Genomic DNA, 21197 nt, shown 5'->3' on the forward strand with positions numbered 1-21197 from the left:
GGGGGTTTTTTGGCATAGAGATTACCTTTTTTACAACTAATACAACATTTTTAAAAATATTGTATATGGATGTGCCTAGATAGTACAGCAGTTTAATTCACTTAGTTTTTGAGAGCTGGGTTCAAATTTGATTTGGGTCACACATACAATTAGTTTTGTCTCTACTGGTCACCAATGGCCATCTGGTTACACCAGAATGTTGTCTCATTTTCTAACGCATTTCATAGCAATTTATAGTCTCTCAAACATAGTTCCAGTATTGAAATAGATGGGATGGTACAAGCAGTTTCACTAACGAGATGAACTGTGGGAGAAAACTTATATAAAATGTCATATGCTGTCTTTCCTCTATAATACCCCATGGAAAGGGAGCACTAGCCTGACAACTGAGCTGCATTTGAGGTGGCATTCTGGCACCCCCTGAGGAGAATAGATACACTGCCACCAGATCACACACAGGCTAGTAATCCAAGGGAACAAAAAGACCAGTTCCTGCAAACCTTAGGACATCTATGCTCCACTTCTCACACTGTGCACCAGAAACATAGTATTCTGGTTTTCTCCAATTGGCTGGCTCACAACTAGTCATGCACTCATATTTCCTCCATGGTACAATAAAGTTCCAGAGGGAGAATTACTGCTGCTCATGGCAACAAGAATTTACACTGCTTTGTAAATTACATTGTCTTGAGGAATTAGCGCCCTTAAGCTCCTACTGCGTATAAGTGTAAGACACCAAAGCTGAGCAGTGGGGCTGAAACTGCAGTTCAGGGATGCAATAAGCAGGAGCTGGAGAAGATAAGGGAGAGGAAATCACAGCTCCTAGAGCTACTGGAGAGGTGCTGTTGTGCTGCGACCATAAATTTAGCCAGGACTGATATTACCTAAACATATTTGCAAAACATGGGATACGCTACCCAAAATTTTGGCAACTATGTGCTTTGTCGTGTTGGGCTCAGAAAAGCTAAAGGCAGCTATATGGTGGAGAACATTCTACCTCATAGCTATCTTTCACCTTCTCATGGTCCCTCTGCCAACTCTTTTCTGCAGCATTAGTGCTCTACTGCTTCTCTCCGCATTGCATGAGACAATGGAAACATATGGCCCAATGCCTGATTCTAGTTAATGCTGTCTCATATTTCCATAACCACTAAAATACATTCCCCAGGATATGATTTCTTTTATATGCATAGTGTCTTTTTGCCAATCATGCAGTATTTACCTAATCTGTTTCTCTCTTTATTATTTATAAAACATTTGGGAATGTAGATTTCATATACAAACCTTTAGTTATCCTTATGCATTCCTAATAAACCTTCTCAAAATTGCACCAGCCCAACATACAATTTGTCATTGTTCTCATTTGGGTTTTGTTTTATTGATACTTGATCATACTTCACACAGTAAATGGTTAATATTAAACATTGCTACTGATTTTACTACATTAGCTTTCACAATTTAAGTTATGGGCTTTTGTATCATTTCCTTTTGGAATTCTTTGCTTTATAAACACAGTGGAAAGTACTGATGCTGGCAAATAAGAAAAGATATTTATCAACTTACAGGGAACCCCCTGTTTAGCTTCCATCTGCACAGGCGGAATGCCACAACTTTTCAGTTGCCTGCAACTGTACCTTATGTTCATTTTGGAGTTTTGATCTTATCATAAAAAATTCATTTTTCCTCCTAAATGAGTATCTGTTATGCCAATATTATTCAATTTTTCTGAAATAAAACAGATTATATTTAACATTTCTATTCTGGATTTATTTATTATTTCCTTATTTTGAATGAATGAATTGTTAAAACAAGGGGACAAACAGCACTGTATTATTCAAATGGGAAATTAGACTCTTTAATGAAATAATATGCAAGTTGCAGGCCAGCACTAAACTCTTCATTTATTTTTGATGTTCCACAATTTTTCAGATATACCTCTGTATAAAGTGTTACTAAATCCACTGCCAAAATATTGTGTCCATTTATGCTGCCTGTACTATAAAAAAGATGTTGAAAAAATTTAAAGGATTCAGAGCCATCAGCATCATTTGTGATGTGGAAAGCATACTTTTACAATGAGAGACTAAAGGATTGCAATATGTTTAGCTTATCAAAGAGGTTAAGGGGCAGCTTGACCATCATGTAAATTATCTATACATGGAGAAGAAATCTGAAGCTGAAGAGCTAATCTAGCAGACAAAGGCATAACAGGATCCAAGATTGGAAGTTGAAGTCAGCAAAACAAGAAAAAACTTTTTAACACTGAGGACAGTTAGCCAATGGAGCAGATTACCCAAGGGTGTGGTAAATTCTCCAACATTCAGTCTTTAAATCAAGATTGGATATCTTTCTAAAAGATGGGATTCAACTACGTTACTGGGCTAAGCCCCTCTGGTCTTAAAAATTACAAATCTATTTTAAATACTCTGTTAAAGTGGGCTATGCACTGTACAGAAACTTTCACAGAATTTCTATACATAACACATTCCTCCCCTACTCACCCACAGAAATGATTTCATAATATGATTATAATTAACTAGAAAATAAGAATAGACTACTTCAAGTTCTGAGGTAGACTGGAAAGCATTATGCTCCAAAACATGAACTTTTCAATAATTATATATTCAAATGATTGGATAGTTTTTTGGCTTGCGCTGCATGTTTGGATTACTGTGTACTGGAAATTAGTTAATTTAGAGAGTATTTGTGACTGGAACTCTCTGACTGTCACACTGTATTGTGAACCAACAATCTGAGCAAAATCAGATGGGAGATTGAAGAAGCAAAAAAAATTCAAAGAAGAATGAGTATGGCGAAGAGACTCTTAGGTTTGATAAGGAAGTATTTGATAGTACCTTTTGAGGGGGGAGTTACAAATAAAGAGGAGAGAAATGGGATGATAGATAGCACTCTACTCAGTCAATTCAAAATCTTGTCCATACCTTATGTGTCACCTGGTAGCAAGGCCCTTTATGTCAGATTTAATCTTAATTATTTGATATACAAGCTGCACAGCAAGGAAAGATGGCTGCTATACAAAGCTTCTGAACTCCTATAAGTGGCACCTTTGGAGTCCTAGATGATGCTGGCTTCTCATCCAAGTATCCACCAAGATAGTGTTTTAGTTCTTTCTGCCTCTTTACCTATGGAAAAAAAGGTCAGGTCACTCTAGTCTTTGCTACTACCCTTCCTGTTCTGAATTGTGAAAGATATCCCTTTATTCCGCTAAGTTGCATCAGACTTTCTTGAAATGTTTGTTGGATTAACATATAACAGATCATTAGCCCCCATACTTCTCATCCATTTTCTCCAACTCTGTTCAACCAATGCACAGAGCCCATGTGTCTGGGAATCTCTGTAATCTTTGCTATATTACTCCTGAGGGTTCAAATCCTTACTGAAACTTCAGTCAAGGGATATCAACTTGTTACCTTCAAATAGTCTGCATCTGTGCACTCATCCACTACAGCATCTGTTAAAGTGATCAGGATTCATTTTATTGCCTCTTTTGTGGAAGGCCCTGCTGCTGTGAAAAGCCAGTGTTACTGGAAACATAATTTTCCTCATCATTATGCTTCCTTTCTTGCTGGATCATAACATACTAGAAGACATTTGAGCACAGAATAAAAAGCTCTTCAGAATAGCCATTTTTAGGGGATTAAATGATTACCATCATTGTCCCATTTCTTTTATCTCATAATCAAGTTCAAGATGGTATTAGACATCTTTGCTGAAGTGATTATATATTTGAAATAGAAATTACTTCATCTCCATTTAGGTACCACACTGTGTAAGACAGACTCATTTCTTTCCATTAATATACTTGTGATTCTTTACAACTGTCCTTTTACTTAAAGACTTGAACTGCACTTTAAGCACGAATCTGTCTAATAGGTGAGATTTCAGGTTCCTTTATTTACACTGATACTAATAGGGGGTCACATGTCTTTGTACATGTTCAGTACACAAGTCATTTTCTAAATAGCCAGAGGCATGTCTTAAAATGTTTTTGTTAGACCACTCTTGGTGGCCCGTTTCTTATACAAGTACAGTTGACCTCCCTGGACAACCACCAATTTTGTCAAGAAGTGCCTTGTTAGTTCCAGATCTGTTAGTTTCTGGGCTTCATCTTCCAAAGCCCGAGATTCAAAACACTTTGATAGGTCTATTTTGTTGATACTGGACACTTTGTGATAAATGTGGACACCAGTGAGACATGGTACACCCAATCTGCATATCAATAAGGTTTAATGTACAAGGTTTTCTATAAATATACTTGTTAAATACAAAGCCTAAAATTAACTACAATATATCATAATCACTAGCCGGGAGAGCTAAGCAGTTACTCAGAAGGCTGTATACAGGAATGGCTTTCTTCAGGGGCCCCGCCAGGGAGTCAGTGGCCTCTGGTCCAACTGGCAGCCCCTCCCGCGGAGTCAAGTGTTGATGGAGTGTGCCTCCTTGTCTAAGTGGTGACTTCTTATACCCTTCCATAAACAGCCTTCACCTAATTATCTCTCTCTCATTATCATATATGCTAATTACCTACATTGGGTTTTCACCCTTAACTACATACCATTCTCGCCATGATAATTGGGGTCGTCAAAACAACATCTGGTGATAGGAGGACCCCTTGGCAATGAAACAGTGTACCCCCAGACGTTCAAGGATAACTTGTTGTTTCCATCACCATTAGCTGTGTGCAGCTGCAAGCATACAGTATCTGTATTTTGTCTTATTATGTTCCATTGTATGCAGAAACCGAGACATCTATAAGGTCACTCAGCAGTCCTATTCATCTCTGCCAACTGGAAGATGTCATGCTACAGAGGTCAGAATAGCCAGGCAAGCAACTGAAGCTATGCCAGACCTGTAGAACAGTGGCCAAGCAACAGTTGGCCAAGTGGCCAACATTCCCCTTCTTGGTGGCCACCATAGCTTAATAGGCCACCACAACAACTCCTTGATATACGCCTCCGACTATGGCTCGAGGCACCCCAGCCGGGGTCTGAACGATTAGTGTCTTCTCGTCGGCAAGGTATATCACAGAGCGCCGCCTCACTCATATATGGGGGTCTTTTAGTCCTTTGAGTTGTTTTAGGAATCTTCTAGTCCACCAAAAGAGTTCCACTGCAGCCATTATAGAAACTATCTGCAACACACACACAAGCACAATGGGATGCAATGCTAGATTTAAAATCCCAGTAGCAGTGGGGGACCATCCCAGCAGGGTTTCCCACCAACTGTGCTTTGTGGCAGCTTTTGCGGGATCTAGGACTTCGATTACTTTAATCCCATCATGTTTGACTATCAAATTTACAGCCTTCAATTGTTTCTGAATGTGTGTAAGCAGGGTTATCATGTTTGAATGTATTAGCATGCATTGTACCAAATCAGTATTGACTCCCAATATCACAGTTGAACATATTCTCCAACATATCTACTATTAATAACTGAAATATGTTCTTTGATACGTCATAAACTACATCACACAATTCCAATACAGCAACATTGCAATAACATTTATTTTGAGCAGGATTAACATCTTTTTTATAAATTCTATTAATCACAACTTGGGTACATTGCATGAGTATACAAATACAACCTTGTCCAATGTACACAACGGTAGAATTCATGCTATTATTGGGTAACAAAGCATATTGACAATTCCGTGCATCCAATTCATCTTTTTTACAAGGTTATATAAATTGTGTCAGTGGTTCTTCACAAATATATCCCAATTCTGATCCCAATATGGCTTCATGTGTGTAAACTAACCAACCAGGTGTTCAATAGGCCATAACACTTCAGTTTTTACTTTGAGGCCTAGGGGAACTACTCTGAGTATGTCTATGATGCGAGCAGCAGATATTGTCATTACATACGCTATACTCACTTGAGCCTGGGCATCTACTGATCTCCTCAGAGAACTTAGACAAAGAAGTCTAAAATGCCTCTTCCCTCCCATTCTGAGGCGACTCCATGGCCTGAATCGAGAACTGTGGGAGCTTGAAAGGAGCATAGTACCGACTCTTCGATACTGTATTGAGACAACAGACTATCTGCCTCTGGTACTGAGGCAATGTCTGTGGGAGTTAGTGTGGCACTAAGTACTTCAGTACTGCTGTAGCATTCTCCTGGGTATCAATCGCTTTGATGGTTTTAGACACAATAAATCCTGCATGTTGGCAGGGGTTAGATTAGATGACCCTTGCAGTCCCTTCTAATCCTATGATTCTAAGTAAGTTGGCATCGGTACCCCTGATGAGCTACTCTCCAGTGTAGAAGTTTGTGACACCATCTATCTTGGTACCCAGGAAGTGTACAGTATCAAAGGACCTCCAGCTTTTGGAGGAGCTGGAATCTCTCTTAACTTTCATTTGGGCTAAACATTCTTCTGGTGTGTACACCCTCTGTTTCAACAATATTGACCTCCTCTCTGATACCACCTCCTAGACCAATATTACACCCTAGCATTTCAATCTCACCAGTCCAACCTTTAAGATTAGAATGTGCATATTCATCATTGGATTCAGAACACAGTGGGGAGAGGTCCCCTACTTATTCCTTTATGACCTCTTTTTCAGCATTTTATAGGTCAAAAAAGTAGTCTAGGATCTCATACAATGTTAAACTTCATAGAGTTTATGAAAGTGATATCCTTCCATCTGGGCTCCTACTGCTATAATATACCAGCATGATCATGTTGGGGTCTTTATTGTAGGCATCAATCTCCTAGAGAGAGATCTTTCCTATCTGTTCAGAGGTAAAAATCTGTGCAGCCTCAGATGTCCCCTCATGATCCTCAAGCAGCAGAAGAAATTTCTGAGGAGGAGTAGCTCCACAATGAGAATCTACAAGCACAAATGCGAATCTTATCCTTGTGTCTAGATGATGTGGTAATTTCTTCCATACCATCTTGTCCAGATGACTAGAAGAACTTCTGTGATTTATTGAAACAAGTAGCCAAATCTGTCTAGATCCCAAGAGAGGAGGCGCATGAAATCTAACATAAATAGTTGGACATTCTGTACACTAATATGCCAGGAAGAGTGGCTCTTCCTATTAATGAAGCTTTATTGGACTTTGCCAAGAACATTGGGTGGACACTGGATACAGTAATCTCAATTTCAAAGAAATCAGACATGTGGGAGCAGAATACCTTTTATTCACAGCCAGTACCAAGCTTTTTAGTAATTGTGGTAGCTAACAAAAAGAATACAGTGCCATAAGTCATAAGAACGATCATACTGAGTCAAACCAATGGTCCATCTAACCCACTATCCTGTCTTCCGACAGTGTCCAATGCCAGGTGCTTGAGAGGGAATGAACAGAACAGGTAATCAAGTGATCCATCCCCTGACACGCATTCCCAGCCTCTGGCATGCAGAGGCTAGGGACACTTCAGAGCATGGTTTTGAATCCCTGCCCATCCTGTCTAATAGCTGTTGATGGACCTATTCTCCATGAACTTATCTAGTTCTTTTTTTTAACCCTTTTATAATCTTCAACTTCACAACATCCTCTGGCAGAGTTCCACAGTTGACTCTGTGTTATATGAAGAAATATTTCCTTTTGTTTGTTTCAAAACTGCTGCCTATTAATTTCATTTTGTGACCCCTATTTCTTGTATTATGAGAAGGAATAAATAACACTTCCTTATTTACTTTCTCTACACCAGTCATGATTTTATAGACCTCCATAATATCCCCCTTTAGTCATCTCTTTTCTAAGCTGAAAAGTCCCAGTCTTATTGACCTCTCCTCATATGGAAGTACCCTGATCATTTTTGTTGTCCTTTTCTGTACCTTTTCTAATTCCAATATATCTTTTTGAGAGCGGGGGGACCAAATCTACACACAGTATTCAAGATGTAGTCTTACCATGGATTTATAAAGAGGCAATATGATAATTTGTTTTATCTATCCCTTGCCTAATGATTCCCAACTTCCTGCTAGCTTTTTTGACTGCCGTTGCACATTGAGTGGATGTTTTCAGAGAACTATCCACAATGATTCCAAGATCTTTCTTGAGTGGTAACAGCTAATTTAGATCCCATCATTTTATATGTATAGTTGGGATTATGTTTTCCAATGTGTTTTACTTTGCATTTATCAACATTGAATTTCATCTCCCATTTTGTTGCCACATCACCCAGTTTTGTGAGATCCCTTTGTAACTCTTCGCAGTCTGCTTTGGACTTAATTATCTTGTAGTTTTGTATTATCTGCAAATATTGCCACCTCACTGTTCACCCCTTTTTCCAGATCATTTATGAATATGTTAAGCAGTACTGGTTCCTTTGCCAGCCAAAGATGAGTAGCCAAAAAGGAGCCAAAATGACTAGATCTCTTTGGTCGTAAATGCTGTGTAAGCTTTCAATTTAGAATTATCACATTGTGCTTCCATGTTATGATTTTCTAAAGTATCATAAATTTATGGATTTCTTTGATAAATTGCCACAAGAACATAGGGAGGAATTTAAATGCCTGTTTTCACTGGATCAGTTAGTAGTATGAACATCTTTTCAAGCAGCTCTAGATGCTGCTGATACTGCCTCACAATTTGTGGCTACCTCTGTGATCATGAAGCAGATATCTTGTCAGAGTTTAGGAATCCCAAAGGAAGTTCAATGAACAGTGGAGAACCTTCTGTTCAAGGGCTTAAATCTATTCAGTGCAAAAACTGATGATGCCTTTCACACTTTGAATGATACTTATGCCACACTTTGCTCCCAAAGGGTGTATACACCTGCAACAGAAAGAAAACAGGAGACCTCACACATATTTTAGACAGAAGACAGCACCATGCATTTTATTTGTTCAGAGATCAATGGCCTACAAAAAGACGGTAGTACCAGAAGAAAAGACCTTGTGCAATAACTATAACTATGTCCTACCACACAGCCACAATCATACTAATGGGTTGGTCCAGGATTACAAAGGAGGGATCTAGTCCTTTATTCCCCTCCCTTTGGAAAATGCTTCTACTATTTCCAGGAGTCCTGGAACTCCATAGCAATAGATGGCTAGGTCAGGAACATTATTCCATCAGGTTATTTCATACTGTTCCATATTGCTCTGTCCCTCATCCCTCCCAACTTGTTCCTACTCAGTGATCCCTTTCTCTAAAGATTTCTACAACAGAAATTTTGTCTTCTCTCTTTTTAGATCCATAGAAGAGATTCCTCTGTAATACAGAAGGAAAGCTTTCTATTCACATTATTTCTTCATATCCAGAAAGAAGGGAGAATGGTGGTCAGTTTTGGATTTGAGAGCACTCAACACTTTAATTTGCCAAGTCAAATGCAGAATGTTCACATTAGCCTTCATAATACCATCTCTAGATCCAGAAAACAGGTTTGTGGCTCTCTATCTGCAGGATGTCTGTTTCCATATTGCCATACACCTGACACAAAATAAATGTTAAAAGTTTCTGATGGGAAAAAAAACATTATCAGTACAAAGTTCTGCCCTGTGGTCACTCCACTGCACTGAGGATGATCATTAAAATATTAACAGTAGTAGCTGTACATCTAGAAAGACAAAGTATAGCAATTTATCTATACCTGGATGACTGGTTGGTCAGAGGGAAGTTCTCAGCATCATGCGTGAAGCTCCATCAAATCCTTCAACTTTTCATATGCCTCAGGCTAAAAGTCACAAAGAAAAGTCTATTTTAACTCTAACTCAACATATAGACTTGGTGGAGGTAGTATGCTCCAAGACAGCCAAAGTATATCTGCCCTGGGCCAGATTCAAAACCATGTCCACGCTTGTCATGTAGCTTAATTTAAATCCACAGATATGGTATGTACTTGCCTAAGTCTACTTGGACATATGGCTTCCTGCACTTTTGTCACTACACCTACATTAAATGCCAGGTTGACTAAAAATCACTGCATGCACCAAACAGACACAATTTAGACATGCCTCTGCCGATTCCATAGGCTATTTTCGCCTCACTAGACTGGTGGAAAGACCCCAACAAGGTGTGCAAAGGTGTATCTTTTTCACCATCCCACCCAACCAGAACTTATTTAACCACTACATCACTACTGGCTTCAGGAGTACATCTAGACCACCATCGAGCACAGGATAAATGGACTTGTGAAGAGACTCACTTACATATAAATGTGGTGGAGCACTAGACAAGGCTTGTATCGAATTCTTACTCTGATTCAGGGACTATCTGTCAATTCATGATGGACAATACAGTTGCCATGACCTATATAAATAGGCAGTCACATAGCATGATCATCCCTGCTCTGTCGAGAGGGAGTTTGGTTATGGAATTGGTGCATTCAGCATCAAGTGTCTCTCACCACAATTCTGCACAACACTTTAGTGGACAAGCTAAGCAGACACTGCAGCAGATTGTGAATGGACAATCAGGAACTCATTAATTTGGACACCCTTCAAGGCTTGGGGTCATCTGTCAATAGATCTTTTTGTGAGAGATGGGAACAAGAAGTGTCGGATTTTTTGTTACAGAGGAGGTCAGAGTCCAGGGTTCCTTTCGGACTTATTTCTCATTTGATGGTCCCCTGCACTGATCTATGCCTACCCACCAATTCCATTGATTCCCAGGGTACTCAGGAAGATCAGACAAAATGCTGCAAAAATCATCCTGATAGCTCGTGCTTGACCAAGGCAGTTTTTTTACTTGGAACTGATGCTATTGGAAATATGTCCTCCAAGACCATTACCTAAAGTTCCAGTCTTGCTATCCCAAAACAATGGGATCATTTGTCATCCAACCCATTCTCCCTACATCTCATGCCTTGGCTTCTGATGGATGTTTGAAGTAGAGAGATCATGTTCCCCATTCTGTAGGTATGTCCTGCATTCCTTGTTCCTGTATTTAAAACTATGAATATGGCTATAGTAAAATGTATTTTGTTTGAATGGACCCTGCTTATCAAACAAACTGATTGTTCTGTTTGACTGCTGTGTCCTCATCATTATTAACCAATCTGCTAATCTTTGTGTCATCAACAAATTTTATCAACAGTGATTTTTATATTTTTACTTCTGTATCACTAATAAAAATATTGAATAGTGTCAGGCCTCAGCCAATCCCTGCAGAACTATGGTGCCAGTTAGAGCAGTCGGAGGAACCAGGGGCTGTGTGTGATCGCCCACCCACTTCTAAGCAGTGGTCCCATACTAAATCAGTTCAGCTGCTGCTGGAGCAATCTAGAATGTTGCTCCAGCTGTGTGGCCATAACACCACTGAAATTTGACCCAGCTGCCTCTCCACAGATGGAAGGGTGTCCAGGCCAAATTTCAGTGAATGGTGTTGCGAGCTGGTGCACAGGGCTGTAGTGCAACTCAAATTTGGCCCAACTGCCCCTTCGTCAGAGGAGGCCAGGCCAAATGGTGTTGCATCTTGGCTCATGGGTAGTCTGTCTCTGGATGGCGGAGCACAGGAGAATTTGACAAGAACTCAACTTCTGGTGGCACTAGTTCATGCACTGTTTGGGTAAGGGAGAGGGGAGACTCCCTGCCCAAGGGAGACCCAGGATTCCTGAATGGATGGGGAACGACCAGGGACCGGAATTTGCCCCCCTCCCTCAGAAAGTATCTGAATTGGTGCCATTGCTGCAGAACCCTCCTAGAAAGGCCTTCATTTGATGATGGTTCCCCAGTAACAACTGCTTTTTGAGATCTGCCAGTTAGCCAATTCTTAATCCATTTAATGGACCCATTTTGGAAGAAGGATGAGAACTGTAGTTATGGAATCCCTGTGCTTACAGAAGGGGAGAATAAAGAGTCTGTCAGTTCTAAGATATCTTTGAATTATTTTCAGAATAAATAAAAATATCTTTATTACCCATGACAGTTTGTGATATTGAAAATGAGCAGAACAGTTCTTATAAAATAAGCATAATTATTATAATTATATTTCTTATAACATAAGCATCATCGTGAACCACAGACCCCTCTCTCCACATAGCTTAAGATTCAGGTTCAGTTTGTATAAACTTAAGAGCCTTCCTACAATTAACTGTAAACAAAAGGTTTGTTCCTGTTCTGCTCCTGCTCCCACTGAAGTCCTGGAGAATTTTGCCATTGTTCAGTGGGAACAGGACAGGGCTCTTTTTCTATCTCTTTGTTTGTCACCTTGCTCAGAGGTGACTGACTTTCCCCTTCCTTTAGAAATCTGTTGCAGAGTCCAATTGCTTATCTTTGGGCTCCAGGTACCATAGCATTCAGTTTTTGTTCACTCTGTCATCCAGTGTAATCTTTACACATTCATTAATAGTAGCAATAAATGTGCTGCTGACCTCAAACAAAATATTTGCACACTTTCATGTTTGAAAGAACACTAAGAAAAATAAGTTTATTGTAAAATATTACATTGGCAGGATGAATTAAACGTGATAAAAGAGGAATGTTCCAGGTTAAGTTTAAAATTCTTATTTTATTCTTATTTTATTAAGCATAAAAGAAACCACTTGTGTGATCCTTTCTTAAACTAGTATATAATTTGATCCCTACTTTAAAAATATCATTTAACAAACTGGAGAGCACTCCAGGTTATTTTGAGGATAAGTACCTTTATACCTTGATGATAACATGATGATCTGACAATTTAAATACCTCCTTGAGACCTCCCTCTCTCAAAATAGAACTTTTAACTGTTAGTAATCCAATAATATACATCCTGTTTTAGCCAACAATAAACTACAATAATCTTTTTCTTCTGTGTTTACTAAGTATCAGAGTGGCTTTTCCTAACACTGACTTCTTTAAAGAAATTAAATTAATATATGCATTACTAACTAAACTGCTGTGGGAGCCCTGCAGGAATCCCATCAACAAAGATGCAAGCACTATAAGTAGAAAGAGCTGGCTGGTTAATCAGAAGAGAAGGCAGCTTGTTGGAGAGGCTGTCATCCTTGAATCTTCAATTGATGGGTCATTTCATCCTCAGCAGGGGCTCCTTGCATGAAGTGTAATTTTTCCTCTCACTGTTCAATCAGTATGACAGCTTTGGCTCTAATGTGATGGAAGTTTTGACTCTAGTTTGAATTATTCCTCTGACAGTTCATAAAAAAAGATCCAAAACCAAACAATCAAAAATAAATTAAAATGAAAACATTCTTTTTATTTTAAATGTCTGCCTGACTCTTAGAATTTTACTCTTAATGTACCCAGTGAGGTTATATACATAAGGGTCAACCTTCATAGTTCCTTGCAGTTGCTATAATTTTTCTGAATTGTCAATTAGTGAGTTTGTTATTCAAAGCTATCCAGACTATTATAGTACAAAGCATCTGCTATCAACTTGAACTTTAAACTCTCAAGTCTATGTGCCCTCACTATGATTTACAGTATACTTAAATGATAAATTATAGTCACACTCTTGAATTGTGTGGTATAATTAAAAGAAATACTTTACAAGTTGTGTTTCATAAGGAGGCAATTTCAAGAAAATGTTCTTTTCTTTTCATTCTTGTTCCCTTAAACACTTTTCCATGTGAAAATGTCACCATGGCAATTTTTTACCAGTTGAAATTCCTTGATTTTTCTAACACATAAGGAATTCCCATTGGAGCAGACATATCAGGAAATAGTAGTAGTCATGAACATTTAGTAGACATGAATGGACAAACTGCTTGTATTATGTTTAGTATTTTTTATTTGTACTACAGTAATTCCCAGAAGGATAATTCAGGATTGGGGTCCTCAATGTAATGGTTATTGAACATAAAAGATAATCTGTAGTCTAAAGTACTTACAATTTAAATAGAAACAAAATGCGACAAGTGGATGTAGAACACAATGAAAGGAGAAGTAATATATTTTCTAAGTGTAATTTGCACTTACTAGGTAACTATGGTTTGGAAAATTTCAACTAGAGCTCTTAGTCACTACAATAATAAAAATAAATAATAATTATAGGATACATGTGGTAGAGGACTAAACATTAATGGGGAATGACTCCCTTAGAGAATGAATTGGATATTTGTGGTTGATGCAAGGAAAGGGAAGTGTCGGAGCTCTTCAGAGCAGAGCAGCTTTTGGGGAGAAGACTGTGGACAGCAATGCAGTTCGCATTTCATATATACAGGCAGTACTGCTAAGTGGCTTGCTGTGCCTCATTACAGTTAAGGTGTCACCATGGTAATTCAGGAAACTTCAGAACTCTTCACCTGCAGGGCACCAATGTTTCAAAGTTATTTTAAGAGAATACACAGCCTGTCTTTAAGTACAACTCACATGTAAATGAGGAGACAGCAGGAAGTGTGGAATAACTCATGAAGGAAATTTATTCTAATGTTGAATTTCCTATTGGAGTACTTACATAGCATAGCAGACAAGGAAAAGCCACTAGTACTCTTAGTATGTCTTAAGCCTGTTATATGTAAGTGGTGGAGAAACCTAGGTATGAAGATGTGAGTTAACTCAGCCCTCAGATGTCTCGTAGGAGCTGTGACAGATATGGCAATTTCCTGCAATATCCTGGGCAAACTTTATTGAATTAAGTTAAACCTTATTGAATTAAGTTTGTGTCTTAAGTTTAAGTAGCTTATTGTAATAAAAATGCAAATGTTTATGTGTTATTATGGTATTGTATGTAACTTGTCTAGGAGATATGACTAATGTCAACCTTGAAATGTTACGAGCTTCAGAAGACTCTTTTAAACAATGGATTAAGACAAGAATGAGCTGTTAGTTGAGTAGGTTTCCTAGGAAATCCTTGGAAGGACGGGAATGCAAATTACCCACCTTCAGATTCATCCTTTTGAAGCTGCACCTTGAAGAGAAATCCATTGTCTGGCTGATTATCAATTCATGGTCTTTTTAAAGACCCAGACTGGATAAACACAGGACACTCAGATTCATGAGGATGCTTGTTCTGAGCTAACAGTTGTTATGAAACTTCTCTTTTTCACCAACAGAAGCTGGTCCAATAAAAGATGTTAACTGACCCACCTTATCTCAGTAAACATTTTTTTTTTCACTTTTAGGGAAATACTCGATTTTCTAATGCAGCAATAACCACAGTAAACTCCCATCACCGTGGAATTCAATGAGAAATAACTTTGAAGCTTTAATTTGTAGTGTGATCTATAGAATCATAGAGTTGGAAGCTAAATAATCCCAGCCAGGACTTTGTCAAGCCGCAGCTTAAAAACTTCCAAAGATGGAGATTCCACCACCTCCCTAGGTAACCCATTCCAATGCTTCACCACCCTCCTAGTGAAAAACTTTTTCCTAATGTCCAACCTAGACCTCCCCCACTGCAACTTGATTCTGTATTAATTATATTGATTACTTAAGAATCAAACTAGCCCTATGGGCAACAGATTTACACCTGCTGCCTCCCTAATGTTTTATTTACCTTCTAAATGATACATTTGCTTTTTTCTCATGAGTGATCTCTCTCTCTCTCTCTTCGATCAAAACTTCCTCCTTCAAATTAATACAGCATATACCTTCAATAGTAAAATTAAATAATCTTTGTTTTTAATATCAGATCTGAATGATCACTCAACTTTCCAATTCACCACGTAACTCGGTCATTGAATCAACTGGGGGAAAAACAGAAGCTACAGAGCATGTATAAAATCTTATGACCTATTCCTTTATATTTTCTAGACAGATATGGTGAATAAATATGGTTGATCTTTAAATCGGGATGAATGTATTTTCAGATGTAGTGCCTATTTTCTAGGAAATGATTACATAAGGCTTATTTGTAATATAAAAGAAGAAACATTGTAATGCTGCTGGCCAAATTCTGCACTCACTAACAGTGGGTGTTATGCCTGAGTAAGAAGTGCCAGATTTGGCCTTATATAAACTATATTTTGAAGGTGACAGAAGAAAAGAAAATATAATGGCTGATCAATACATAATATTGTTGTTTATAAAATGAAAGGATGAAAATACATTTTCAATGCGTGGATAGCTTTTTTAAGTAAGTTCTCTATTTCAGTGATTAATAAACAGGACATTTTAGGAGGCAACATATATTAAACATTACTTTTGTTGATTATTCACTTACAATTCTCATTGAGATTTACAGTTAAAATATTCCTGTTGAGAGAAAAGTACCATTTATCTAATCCAATTCCTCAAGAAAAAATACTTAGGTGGTTTCAGGAGTCTTCAACTAGCTAATTTAATAAGAGGGTAATTTATATTCCGCAGTCAGTAACTTGTGATACTGTTATTACTAAAATTCAAGTAAAAGATCACACAGTCTGCCTTATCTACTGCATAATATGAAATATCTACATATATTTACTAAAGAAAGTTAAATGAATAGTGACCTCGGAGGTATGCAGTTATTTTAGATCAATATACTGTAACATTTTATTTTCTTAATCACAAAAGTGAGTATTTCATCTGCCCCCAATGGATGAAAATGAAGATTTAGCTCTCTGAGACCATTGTGGTTTTCAGATTACTTTGGCAGAGCTTTCAGAAATCTACATTTTAAATTAAGTATAGTATTTCTTAAATTTACTACTTTTAACAAGCCGTAACTCCTTTACCGTTCATTAGTCAACATGTGCTGCTAATCTCTGCTAAAAGATTGTTCATAAAGTGAACCTTGATTTAAAAGAGCCTTTTAGCGGCTTTTGAGATATTGAGCATGTGCCACGTAGAGTTTTAGGGCCAAATTTTTAAAAACTGCTTCCAATCAGGTTCACAAATGATAGAGGTATCTGCTACTCAGGTAGTCAGACATTTGGAATGAAATCCTGGGCCCATTGAAGTCAATGGCAAAACTCCCATTGATTTCAATGAAGGATTTCAACCCTAAATTCTAAAATGAGTGCCTGTCATTGATTCAGGGAGCAAATTTTGAGGCTTGATCAAAGATCCTTTTGAAAACTAGATGGTTCATATTTCATAATAACCACCGAGACTGTTCATTTATTGGATATCAGCTCAAGAATATCAATCTTGGATATATTGTTTATCTGGGTATCTTTACTAGCTAATTGCTAGTTTGGATTCCAGTAATAAACATGGTCAATAAAACAGATTTTTAAAAAAATTCTTCAGTAGCTAATCTTTTTAAAATAAGATGCACCCCCCTCAAAGAATCTAGCAGTGGACATTCTCCTCTTGCACACCAGGAAAGTGAGAGGAGCATTTAGGCTGTAAGATCTTTTGGACAAAAACCTAAGACACTCTTATTTGTCTGAAAAAGCATCAGGCATACTTATGCTGAAGTGTAGATAAAAATAATAAAAGGCAAACACTGATCAGCAAGTGTAGTCTGCCGTATCTTATTTACAAGAGTCAGACTGGTGGGAAGAAGTAGTGGTACTTGCCAATCCAGCTCTCTTCACATTCCCAGACTCTCAGTGTAGTTCAGCAGTAAAATTGTTAACAGTGCATCAACCCCATCAGTTCTGTTTGAATTACAGCATATATTATATTAAGAGATCCAGTCTTGATTTAAAGACTTCAAGTGATGGAGAATCCACCATGTCCGTAGGCAGGTTATTCCAATAGTTAATTACTCTCTCTATTAACAAATTATGTTTTATTGCTAGTCTGAAATTGTCTAGTTTCAGCTTCTAACCACTGGATCTCATTATGCCTTTATCTACTGGATTGAAGAGCCATCTACTATCAGATATCTCTTCCCAATGTATGTACCTGTACACCATGATCAAGTCATTTTTTAACCTTCTTATGGATTGAGTTTGTCTCTTGCTATACGGCATGTTTTCCAGATCTCATCATTCTTGTAGCTCTTTTCTGAATGCTTTCCAATTTTTCAACATCCTTTTTGAAGTGTGTACACCAGAATTGGACATGGTGTTCTAGTGATGATCTCACTAATGATAGAGATAATACTATCTTCCTAATCCACTTTAATATTCCCTTGTTTATATATCCCAAAGATCACATTCACTCTCTTAGATATAGCATTGCATGGGGAGTTCATGGGCATGGCTACTCTGCTGCACAGTTGAGACTAAGGAGGTGTGAATAGCAGTGCACACCAAAGTCCTGCGCTGAAACTCCCCAGTGTGGTTGCTGTGGGCACAACCTTAAGGACCAAGGTTTGCACTAAAAGACCAAATTAAGGACCTTTAAGTTCACTCCTGCAGCATGCACACAAAGTCATTACAGTGGAGCACTTTGGTGAGCAACTGCTATTCAGACTGTCTTAGTCTGAACTGCAGGGCAGTGTAGACTACCCAAGTCATTAGGTTATCTACAGTGATTGCTAAGTCCTTTTCAGTGTCACTGCTTCCCAGGATACTGTCTCCCATTTTAAAATTTGTGACCTATATTCCTTGTTCCTACATGGGTAACTTTGCAGTTAGTTGTATTGAGAGGCATTTTGTTTTAATGGGTTCAGTTTACCAAGTGATCCAGATTAGTCTCTTTAACTAATCTGACTCCATCATTATTTATCACTCTACCAATTTTTGTGTCATCTGCAAGTTTTACAAGCAATAATTTTATATTTACTTTCAGACCTTTGATAAAGATATTGAATAGCAATTAATGCGTTTAATATGGACTATACTGTTTTTGTATAGTGTTAATTTTTTAAATCAGAGTATCATGCAGAACTATGTCAAATGTCTTACAGATGTCTAGGTATACTACATCAACACAGTTACTTTTATCAATCAAACCTGTAATTGCATCAAAATATTTAAGGTTAGTTTGACAAGACCTATTTTCCTTAAAGCTATGTTATTTGACATTAATTAAGCGACCACCCTTTAATACTTTACCTGTTAACACCTTTGATATAAATAAGAGCAGTTTGCACCCTTCAGAACTATTGCTTCAAGCACCATGTGCAGACAAATGTCTAAACATTTGGAGGGTTTTCCTTTTAACTATAAAAACTAGAAACTTTATAAATGTACATTTTTCAAATTGAAGATTAAATAATGCAATACTGCTGGGGCAACCAGATGATTAGCATTAAAGTTTATAGATAAGAACCAGTTCAGCATAACTTAATATTAGCTAAGTGTCAAAAAAGACCTTATGTTGAAACTTCTTATTTGGGTCCCACGTTGGTCCTGCGTTGAGGTATTTCGTAGGATCAAGTCTGAGCCTTTTATTAGCATTATCTTTGTACAAAGAGCTAAGTATCAGACTAGAGAGGTCATAGGGATAATTACAAAAGATAAATTAGATATGAGTTAGCAATGCAGTAAGGGCTATGTGGGTTTGGCTAGCATGCACTGTCACAGAGCTTTGAAGTAATAGCTCCTCTGAAGCACTGTGGTCCAGTGGATAGAACACTGGACTGGAAGTGTGGGGCGTGGGTTCCATGTCCAGATCTTTCACTAATTTTGAGCAAATCGTTTCACTTTTTTGTGACTCCATTTATCCTTCTGTTGATGTGGATAATGTTGCTAAGCCTTGGTCTACACTACAAAATTACTTTGGTATATCTACATCACTCAGGGGCATGAATAATCCATACCCGTTAGCAACATAGTTACACTGACCTGAGCACCAGTGTAGACAGCGCTATGTTGCGGCAGTTTCTCACACAGACATAGCTACCACCTCTCATGAAGATGGAGTTATTAAGCCAACAGAAGAGCTCTCTCCTCTCAGCTTATAGCATCTTCACCAGATGTGCTACAGCAGTGCAGCTACAGCAATGTAAATTTCTAGTGTAAACATGGCCTTGCTCTCCTTTTTAAAAGAACTTTGAGAAAAGTAAGGTTTTTTGTTTTCCTTTGTTGGGGCATTGTTTTGTTTTTATGCAGTTCTAGTGACACCACACTAGGAATACTCCGGAAGGATATTGGTGAATTACAATACAAAGTGTAATTTCTGTTTAACATAATACCTTTTGGAGTTTAAGTATCTATAATATCTTTTCTTTTATAGGGAAGTCGATCAGGATTCTGATGGTCATGTCAGCTTCAAAGAGTTTGAATCTGCAATGAACTACGGATAAAATGAAATATCAACACTACAGTTTGCCTAAAGTATATTCACTCGTGAAAAGATAAGATTTAAAAAGCAATGAAACTTCAGTTGTTTCAGCTAGAACTCTTACTATAAATGTGGCTCTGAAGAACTGCCTCTGAGGCTCTACTGTTGTCAACTAAGGTGTATTCATTTGTGTGTGTGTGTAATACTGAAAATATTTGAAAACTAAATTGATCCCCAATTTACCCTGAGTGGGAACTTCAGTTATGTACTTTTTCTGTTTGGCTCAATAGATGTTACTTAGTATTTTATTTGTTGGCTTTTTCAACGGTATTTCACTAACGAGCCAAAATGTCTCATATACCGTTACAGAGAGGAGTCCTGGGACTGAATGAATTAAACCTTTTATGGCTGATAAAACCTGTCCTTTTTTAAAACCATCAGTATGTTTATTTTCCATATAAACATCTTGTCCTTTTTCATATAATACCACACATTGTTTTAATTGCAAGATCATTTATTGGTTGGACAACTCTGTGATTTAATTCCAAAGCATTGCACTGTTTAAAAAACTTGAGAACTGGATAATATGTGCTTTTTAATAATAATAAAATAATAAGGTAAACTTTCACACTTTTCAGGCTTTTGTCTGTTAAATTCTTTTAGAGAGAGGTTAAAAAAACTCTCATAGATAAAGAGAAATCTCTGAAGTTTCAACCTGAACTTGGCTTGCCAGAAAGAGACATATCCAAATCTTGAATAGATTTCAATAAATACTTTCAGTGTGTATCTTTTAGCCAGACCAGGGTATTTCTCAAGAGCTGTGAGGAAATTAAGATGGAATCCGTCATTGCCTCCACACACACATTCACCCACTCATTGACTGATTATGAAGATTTTGTACTCTTTGAGATATTGCCTATTCTCTTATGCTTTTCTGAGCCACACTATGACTGTTTTCAGAATATGTCATAAGTCCTCTTTTTGTTTAATTTATTTTATCTATGACCTGTTTTCATATAGTCTTCCTAACAGACAGTAGAAAGTTTGATGCTGGGTCACTGGGTCTGTCCTTTGAGTGTTAATTTTTTACTTACCATGTGTACTTGGTGAAAAATGCAAAAATTGTTCCAAAATTTCAAGGCAATTTTTAAGTAGCTGGTTTATCTATGGCAGTGGGTTTCAAACTTTTTTCATTTGTAGACCCATGCAAAATTTCATGGAGGTGCAGATGTCTTTGGAAATCTTAGACATGGTCTGCAGGCTCCCCAGGAGTCCATGGATCACAGGTTGAAAACC

The 21197-nt window shown here is 37.7% G+C and overlaps 1 protein-coding gene across 4 annotated transcripts in view; it reads left to right on the top strand.

The window, feature by feature from the left end:
- Positions 1-20524, top strand: part of EFCAB11 (EF-hand calcium binding domain 11) — an 86649-nt gene extending 66125 nt beyond the window's left edge. For 3 of the 4 annotated variants that reach the window (XM_067556331.1, XM_067556328.1, XM_067556327.1), the window contains one exon: positions 19854-20524. In XM_067556331.1, the coding sequence (XP_067412432.1) occupies positions 19854-19923 (70 nt within the window). In that variant the 3' untranslated portion in view covers positions 19924-20524. The remainder of the gene's footprint in view (positions 1-19853) is intronic. The other variant, XM_067556329.1, reaches the window with a different exon arrangement.
- The last annotated feature ends 673 nt before the right edge of the window (positions 20525-21197 follow it).

Source organism: Emydura macquarii, unplaced genomic scaffold (assembly GCF_026122565.2).
Source record: "Emydura macquarii macquarii isolate MOO-44397 ecotype Brisbane River unplaced genomic scaffold, CSIRO-AGI_Emac_v2 contig_1713, whole genome shotgun sequence".
Lineage (NCBI taxonomy): Eukaryota > Metazoa > Chordata > Testudines > Chelidae > Emydura > Emydura macquarii.